This window comes from Plectropomus leopardus, chromosome 7, assembly GCF_026936395.1.
Source record: "Plectropomus leopardus strain MGB_pleo_1.0 chromosome 7, ASM2693639v1, whole genome shotgun sequence".
Classification (NCBI taxonomy): Eukaryota; Metazoa; Chordata; class Actinopteri; order Perciformes; family Serranidae; genus Plectropomus; species Plectropomus leopardus.
Genome location: NC_142182.1, coordinates 4,294,100 through 4,303,358, shown reverse-complemented (window position 1 = coordinate 4,303,358; position 9,259 = coordinate 4,294,100). Strand labels below are relative to the sequence as shown.

General features: G+C 39.2%; 1 protein-coding gene across 1 annotated transcript; it reads left to right on the top strand.

The window, feature by feature from the left end:
* The first annotated feature begins 2,202 nt into the window (after nucleotides 1-2,202).
* Nucleotides 2,203-7,631, top strand: il17c (interleukin 17c). Its single transcript, XM_042495517.2, has 3 exons — nucleotides 2,203-3,247; nucleotides 3,343-3,578; nucleotides 6,297-7,631. The coding sequence occupies exons 1-3, from the start codon at nucleotides 3,233-3,235 to the stop codon at nucleotides 6,544-6,546; spliced, it is 501 nt and encodes a 166-aa protein (XP_042351451.1). The 5' UTR covers nucleotides 2,203-3,232; the 3' UTR covers nucleotides 6,547-7,631.
* Nucleotides 7,632-9,259: the final 1,628 nt, after the last annotated feature.

Genomic DNA, 9,259 nt, shown 5'->3' with positions numbered 1-9,259 from the left:
CACAGAAAAACAGGCAAAAAACCCACAATATAGCATGTCAGACATCAACTGAAAATTCCATACTATAGTTTGGCAAAAAATGTTTAAATATGACATGTCCAAAAAACATTTGAAAACCACATAAAATAGCATTTCCAGACATGTCATAGTATAGAATGTTGAAAAACGGCCAAAAACATCATAATATAGCATGTCGAAAAATTGGCCGAAAATGCAAAATTATAGTATGGCGAAAAATGTTAAAATATGACATGTCCGAAAAACAGCTGAAAACTGCATGAAATAGTATGCCGAGACATACCATAGCTTAGGCATGTCAAACTGGTCCACAGGGGGGCCGGTGTGGACTTGACTCATTTAATCAACTGATCTCCGTCTTCAGACAGTTGATTGGTCAAACTGTGTGCTCTTGGTTGGTTGGCACAAAAACCTGCAGCCACACCGGCCCCCCTGTGGACCAGTTTGACATAGTGTTGCAGAAACAGCCAAAAACACCGTGATATAGCATGTCTAAAAAACAACCGAAAATGCAATACTAAAGCATGTCAAAAAATGTCTAAATGTGAAATGTCCCAAAAACAGCTGAAAATCACATAAAATAGCGCGCCGAAACAGGCCAAATGTTGCAAAAACGGCTAAAAACACCATAATATAGCATGTCGAAAAAACAATTGAAAATGCACTACTATAGTATGGCAAAAAATGTCAAAATTTGACATGTCCCAAAAACAGCTGAAAACCACATAAAATAGATTACACACTATGACTTTTTTCATGATTTTGATGACACAGTATGATATAAAAAGGGGTTCCTAAAAATGTAGTAAAACTTTTGGATATTTCATAACAGCAGAAAAGACAGATGATGGTGATGATATTCGGGGGTAGTGCCGGATGATGTAAGCTCAGGCAAAAATTCTCTCATGTAAATTTGGTAATGTGTTCGAATGAAGTGAAGATATCTTTGTTGAGTGTATTGAACACCACTTTATACTGCCCACTTGTGGTCTAAGTACAAAAAGTCAACTTTACAGATTGCAGGTGGCTTATAATACCGACATGAGAATATTACTCCAGAGACATGGGTCGTGTAGTACCAGTGAAATGTTTGTCTGCAGGGGTTAATACCCTCCGTGCTGTTTTAAGGAACCTTATGTATAAATTTATCTGCCAGCTTGGTGGCTCTAAGAATGAAATAATTGTAGCTCTATCCGATATCAGGTATCGCACAACAGCTGTGGAGACACTGGTGTCTCTTTGTTGGCGTTGATTGAACTACTTTTATGACATGATTTTATTTTATTTACGTGATGTTTTGTCTTTTTTTTATATGGACCTTGAGTCTGGAATAAATGGTTGATTGACTGATTGAATACATGTTTTTCCAGATTTGTGTTGACATACTATCCTGTGAATTGTTTTCAATGATTTTTGATGACAGACTATACTATGAGGTTTGTTCTTAAAACTGTGCTGATTGTTAAGATCTCCTGTGCTGTAAGCTGAAGGATGTCTGTGAAGCATTCATGTTTTGACTGACGTGGTTGAAAACTGTAGGTGCAACTTGCATGGTGTTTGGAGGCGTTTGACCGTGTGGTTTTCAAATGTTTTAGATATGTTGCTGTCCTCATAAAAATGCAATTTTGTCCAAATGGCTGGCAAGAAAAACACTGATATGTATGTTATTCACATTACAAATGTAAAAAAATTCAAATTTTCAAATTCAGCAATTAATTTTCATTTGTTATAATTTCATCAGGTGGAAGTTAAAGGGAAACAGAGAGTTGTAATCCTGTAAGGTGGAGACTTTGTCACATGGATCACAGTCAGTAGTGTTTCATTATATCACAACACAATGCATCCACAGACAACAAACAGCAAAGACGTTCTCAGGCCTCAGTGCCATAGAGATTTAAACACAAAGGTTTGCTATTAATAGCTGTCACCATATCTCTTTGAAAGCAGACTTGGCAGAGTTAGTGGGTCAGTTACACAAACGTGCTGTAATTTCTCCTTTCATAAAAAATAAGGGAAATGCTATTCTATTTCTGGATCTCAGTCCAGGGGATCAAAAAAGCGAGTGTCGTTGTGTCATCAGAACTGACGTAAGTCTGACAGAGCCGGGAGCTTTTTTTATGTGTGCGTTTGTTTTTATTTAATATTCTCCTTAATTAAAACTGCTCCGTATGTCTTTATGAGTATTTCTTAATACTCTGAATTAAAGAAACAAATAGAGAAATTGTTTTGTTATTTTTTATGTCTGAGTGTTGTGAAACAAATGATGTTAATTTTAAGCAGTAATTGTACACCGATGTACAGGCTGCTAACTACAATGGTCAACATAAAAACCCAAATGACCTTTTCTAGAGCCAGGCGTTTGTAATAAACCTTTAGGCTGCATGGTAAGCCGTGCCAACCATAAGGAGACACTGAGCAGAGGCGTGCATGAACAAAACATCCCCATAGTCCAACACAAATTAAAAATAAGTTCCAGTAACAAGACATTTTTTACACTAAAAGAAAAATACAACTTGTTTCGAAAAGCTTTTTCACCAGGTACAACACATGTAGTTTAAAATTAAAGTCATTAATCAAAATACCCAGGCACCTGTAAGAGTGAACTATTCTCTTTTTCATCCACAGTGACATTACACGCATTACATCGTTATCTCAAGAAAACACAGTTTTCTGATCACCAGATGTCAAGAAAATTATCTCATTATTTCAGGAAAACTGAGGAAAAAGATGTATAAATGTATGGCAGCTTAGGGCTTCCGTACTCTGGACCCCCCTGCTGAGGTCTGGGGTAAACTCTCAGTGTCCTCAAATCCTAGAATCGCCCCTCTGTGCCAAACAGGTAGATGATTTTGGTTTCTGTCTGGTGCTGGTTCAAAGGTCGAGAGCGCGCTCTAAAAGTACAGTGCAGTTAACTGTTTGTGTTTGGCAGCATATTTCCTGCGTGCCGTCAGTGCGCGTGCACTGCGGACAGAATTCCTGGACTGCGCGTGGTGTGATGCGCGATGGCGGCACGCGTGCGGCGCTCACTCCTACCCACTGCAGACTTTCACTGAGGAAAGAGGAAGTCGAGGAACTAAACGTTTCCATTTCCTCATGCCGCCGGTTTTTCCCAGGTGCGGACTCAATAAAAGCAGCCCGGTGAGGATGGTGGCAAGTCAAAGCAAAGCAAAGCGTATCAGCTCGTCAGCAGGGAGACAGAGGACAGAGACACAGCATGGACATAAAGCAGGTGAGTCAAAGACACGGACCGGACAGCACAGCCGCTGAAACCGGCTGCTCTCGGGCTTCCTCCATCACTTCAGCTGTTTGTCTGTCCCTCCTCAGATTCTCATTTTTGGACTTTTTCTCGTGCCCGTGTGTACATCCAAGAGGTCCCCGTGCTATGAAGAGCACCGGCTGAGGGAGGAAGCCGAGAAGAAGCTGAAGAGCCACTACCCGCAGCCTCCGGACCCCTCAACCAACAGCACCCGTGACTCCCCTGTCTCCTGCCCCGTGGAGAGTTTCTATCAGAAACCCTCCGAGGACGCCAACGAGAGGTCCCTGTCCCCGTGGAGATATGTGTAAGTAACATCCCGGCGCTTTTACGCACAGTTATTTCAAAACTTTTCAGTGACTTTAAAACCTGGATCGACATCATTTTTCTTCAGCTGCATTCAGGCGCGTTTCAGAAGCTGTCTGACCCTTTGAAAACTGGTTTGATCATTTTTTTAAAACATTGGCCGGGGGGGGGGGCAATGACCAAATTTGCAAGAAATGTCACATTTTGCAAGAACATTTTACCTGAAAAGGAGGGTTATTAGAAAATGATAAATATTTCTAAATATTTTATCTTAGTTAATTTTATGATTTATGGTTTTATTTTAAGAAATACATTTTAGTTTTAAACTGTTTTTAAATGTACTTTTAAGCTGAATTGCCCTACTGGCCTGCTTTTATCTTAAAGCACTGTGCTACATTTATTGCATGAAAGGTGCTATTAGTAATAGTAATTATTATTATTATTATTATTATTGTTTATCCAAAAATAGGGACAAATGTTCAGAAGGCCATGTTTACTTTATGATAATTTTGCATCTAAAATGATGTTCATTAGGGAAATATACAATAAAATATAAAAAATAAACACATATTTTTTTTTATTTTCAGCACGTTTTCTAAGTCATGTTCTCCTTTATTATTTCCTTCCTTTTTCTTGCTTATTCTAATGTAATTTTTTTGCATTTTTTAAAATTTTTGGGCCTTGCGGTGTTAAGTTGCTTGTTGCCTTTCCCCTATGTTTTTGAAAGAAATTAAATTTTCCCAGATTTCAAAGGGTTAAACTGCTTAATTGGGTCCCTAATGAAACAGCGAGATGTCTCTCAAAGCCATGGGAAGATTATTAAAACGGCCAAACTTACGAGAGTTTAGAGCTGGGGGCTTTTGGCTCGGTTGCTGCCTCCCTCTGTGACCTTCCACTTAGACTTGAACCCGGTCAGAAACTTCCATGAGCTCATTAATTAAAAAAAATCCTGCAGTATCACGAGACGTCCCAGTTTAAGATTGTCTTGGGAAAGAGAGCGAGTGGACTGAAAGGGAGTTTCAAAGACATACCAAAGATATTTATCACATGATGACACTCAAGCAACAGTGTTTGCATATGACGCGGTGGTGCAGCCACATGCATAAACTTTAAATAAGTAGCTCTTAAAGGGAGGTCAATATTTGCGCAGTTATCAGATGCCCTGTGCTGCATCAGTTTTACCCTGATTTGCGGCACCAGGCTCTGTGCGCCGATGACGCGCTGGTGTGCGCCACACCTCCGCTCCGGATCGAAGGGAAAGTCCCCTCTTCATCCACTGACCGCGGCTTTGTTGCCACACATCCGCAGGGAGTGACGTGAATTGCTTCATTGAGTGCAAACTCTACGCTGTTGTACTTTATTACCTGTATAATTGTAGGTGAGTGCGGAGTTTCCTGTTTGCCTTCAGCCGTTTAACCCCTTAGACCCTGGATCAGTTTTGTTTAGCTGCGTTCATACGCCTTTCACAAGCATTTTAAACTATGGAAGCTAAGAAAATTGTTTTTATTTTATTTTGTTTTACTGAAAACATAGGGGATAAGGTAATGAGCAACTCGGCATGAAAAAAAAGTTGAAAAAAGTAAAAGTGAAAAATGACTTGACAGTGAGAGAGAGATTATTAGATATTGTTTTTTAAAAAAGGCAATGTCCAGGAAATTATATTTATCATTCTCACCACTATACATAAAATAATATAATAATATAATATAATATAAAATATGAAATTACATCACATTGGAACAAATATTTTTCTTATTTTCTGGTAATTTTCTTGTGATTTTTAAAATAGTTTCTTGCTAATATTGGGGGGCATTTCTTGCTAAGTTGCTCATTTCCTTTTTCCAGCATTTTTACTTCATTTTATTGATAAAGGGAAAATAAATTAATTGTTTGCATAAAGCTGCACCTTAAAATTCGGGGAAAAAGTGACGGTTTTCTTTTTCCTTGTGATGCTCATCATCATAATCGTACTTTCATGAGGATAAAGGTTCGAAAAGATGCAAAACATTGCGTGATTGGGTAATAATGCAGAGTCGTACTGGCAGTGAGCTCTGAGCTTTTGGGCCCCCTAGTCAACCTTTATCAGCCTTAATTAGCGCGTATATGTGTATTTTTTTTTAACACGCGTAAACACGTTTAAAAATAGGCTTTAGAGTGCTTTCCTATTGCTAGTAGGGCAAAGCTGTGTACACGGCTCAGCAGCAGACGAGTTTTCCTTTCTGTGGTTTTGGGGGGTTTTTTTGGTCTTTCTTTCAAACTCAAACAGTGGCACGTTATTGCATCTCCCTCATAAAAAATCAGTACGTGTACTTAAATGTTGTGTTTTCATCAATGCCAATCCAAACCAAAGGCAATGAATACCGGCCACGACTGCAAAGTCAATTGACGCGGGTGTAATGTCGATTGTACATTTTCCCTTTCCTACATTAAAAATCCAGAAGTTAGTGGGTGTTAGCAGGGTGTTTGAGAAGTGTCCCTGAAATGACACCCTTAATCACTAACTATACTCGGAATATTGTCACGAGTCATCAGGACTTTAAAATGTAGGTTTTATGTATGTTTGAACATACAAGTTGTACTTTCAAATAATATTTTGATCTATTTTTCTTCTTGGTGTAAAAAAGTTGTATTTTAACACAGAAATGGTTTGCAGTAAAATGTCACATCTCCTCACTGTCTCTGGATAAACTGCTCGCTGACTCATCTTATTCCTTTTCAGACGTGTAATACAGACGGATCGCTTTCCCTCCGAGTACTCCGAGGCTCAGTGCTTGTGCTCCGGATGCATCCTGATACAGGACAAGAAACCCCCCATGGAGATCCACGACTACGACTCAAAGCTCATAAAGCAGAGCCGGGTATTCCTCAAGAAGGAGCTCTGCGAAGATGGAAAGAAATACTATCTGAAGCCAGTTAGTGAGGAAGTTGGTGTGGGCTGTACCTGCACCAGAGCCAGCACCTCCTCATAGAGGGGGCCAATCCAGACCAGCTGTCACAGTGAAACTGTACAGCTCCTGTTGTGTTTGTTTTAAAATGCACTATAAGCTCTAACTCAGGGGTGTCAGGTCCTACAGTAGGCAGGTTTCCATTTCAGATTTTTGCAAAACTTGCTACACAAAAACACAATGTGGAGATGTGGAGATGTTATGCGACTTCTCCTCTAGTGGTAACATTCATAGAAGCATGGCGATGGATGTCCAAAACATTAGCGGGTTTATAGTTATATTGCCTCCGCCACACTAGCCGTCATTATTTCCAATCGAAGGTTACGTAGGCGTGTTATGTAACGGAAAGGCGAGCCGGAGCGGCCACATATGAGGGATTTCTTGGAGGTGATAGTCCACAGAGGAATTGTGGATTCAAAACTTCCGGATGAGCCGCTCAACTTTTGAAGAGTTATGTGATGCAATAACAATAACAATAACAATAACAACAACAATAACACCTCTAGCGCCTGCTGGCTCCCTCATGCCCAAAGGATTTTTTGGGATAAATGGGTTTTTTTTTTTTCAAAATTGACATGTTTCCATTAGGCATATTATATATTTGCAATTTCAATGCACGCAATTTGAGGATTAATGGAAACCCGCCTACTGTGATAAGTGAGAAGGCTCGGAGGGATCATAGGTCGACACCCCTGGGATCATTTATCAGCCTTTTTTATAGGCCTATTTATTGTCATAATAGATGACATCATAATGAATACATCTTTAACGTGTGTTTTGTAGGTCTCTACAGGCCGTTTGCTCTTTACTCTGATTTGTTTACAGCTCATGTAAACTGGGTGTTTTACTATGTACTCCTTTTCATATTGATGGCTTTGTCATTGAAGAAAATAACTATTGTATAGTTTTTAAAATAATTATTTAACCGCTAATAATATTTGAATAATTATCTATTTATTTGGTTTGTTTTGCATGTGAAATGTTGGAGCATCTGAGGGCTTTCCAGTGCTCCAGAGGAGATGAGGAAAACTTTGTATTTATTTATGTTGCATATCTTGTAGCTTTTGTCCCAGTGGGACTTTACAAGTCTAAGAAAGACTCTGAGTTTAGCTTCTTTGAAGCAAAATAAAGAAAAAATGATCTGAAAGAAACAAAGTCTTCTGTTTCTGTATTCAGAGCTGATGTTGGAGCGTGCATGGCTGGATTAACAAACACATCGAGTTTCACTGATGTCAGTGGGTTTGGGTGATTTGATTATTCGGCACGTGGCAGCTGCATTCATTATGTTTCTCCACTCTTAAATAAGTATATGTATTTATATTTCTCACCTGTGTGATCATGGCTGATATATATGCACGAAACTTCTGATGGTGAGTGCAGTTTACGACAGCGATATTCAACTTGCTTTGCTTTGGGGCCACTTTTGCCAAATGACAGGAGGCCAGGGGCCAATCACAGCAGCCGTATCTAAGTCTTTCTAGGATTTTGGGACATTTTTAGGAATTTAGGATGTTTATAGGATTTTAGTATCTTTCTAGGATTTTTGGATGTTTGTTGGATTTTAGGACAATATGGTCTTAGCTAGGATCTCAGGGGGTACTGGGGATTGTCCACTGGCATTTTTTCTGATACACAAGCTCTATTTTGATGCCGTTAGATGCACTCAGGCTCCTCATGCAAACTAAAAGTACAAAAACAATTCCCGGTGTGAATCACTTCATTTTCATAGTGAATCAGAAAAAAGGGGTCAGATTTGGCTCGCGGGTGAAAGCTCACTGGTTTAAGAGATGACTCAGTGTAACGTTTTCAAAAGCTGCTGTTCTTTATGAACCTTTCTATATGTAATTCTACATTAACAAACACCACCACCTGCTGACCACAGAAAAGCTGTGGCAGCTCCTCTGATTGGTTTTTCTGTCACTTATTTTGAGTAAAAAAGAGTAAAGCAGAGTAGGGTAAAAGTCAGAATATGAGAAAACACAGAAATTCAAGTTCTTTTTGTTTTGTTTGTAAAACTAGAATTACTGCCCCGCAGTTGTATTCCTCTAAACACCAGTAAAGTTGCATATATTTTACATCTATGTCTGTAAAAACATGGATGCTTCACACATTTTCACATTTTCCCCCCCAGAAGCACAGAAGAGCTCTACAATCAGTACAACTTACAGATTGTCACCAGTTTAGTATCTGAGCAAATGTCTCCCTTTTTGTTCCCGAGAAATGACCAGAAAGGTGTTTTTGACAAACATGATGATGTCACAGTGAAGTTGACCTTTTGTATATAAAATTTCATCACTTCTTCATTTCATCCTATTCAGACATTTATGTGCGATTCTGTCCTAATCAGCACATGTAGTTATGTTTTGTGAGGTGACCTTTGACCAACAAATCCTCATCAGCTCACCCTGAAACCCTCTCAAGGCGTTTTTGAGACATTGTATCCACGAGAATGAGACTGACGGATGGCCAACCCGACAGTCTAATTAAACATTTGTGAGAACAGCTTGCAGACGTGATTGTAGAAACATTTAGTAAATGTCAAGAGCGACAGGGTTGAAATTAAGGCAATATGAGTAGCGGCTGAAACCCCGAGCCTCGTGGCGCACTGGAGAAAGAGATTAAGGAGATTAACTGTAATTCATGTCTTATTATTTGCTGGTGCTGTTTCTGTTCTACATTGTGCTCAACCATGTTTCTAGTTTCAAAACTTCAGTTGTTTTATAATTTGCTAATAAGA

What these genes read in the sequence shown, in the direction of transcription:
- il17c (XM_042495517.2), top strand. An exon ending in CTGTCCCCGTGGAGATATGT is followed by an intron (nt 3,579 to 6,296) that starts GTAAGTAACATC and finishes ATTCCTTTTCAG; the next exon opens with ACGTGTAATACAGACGGATC.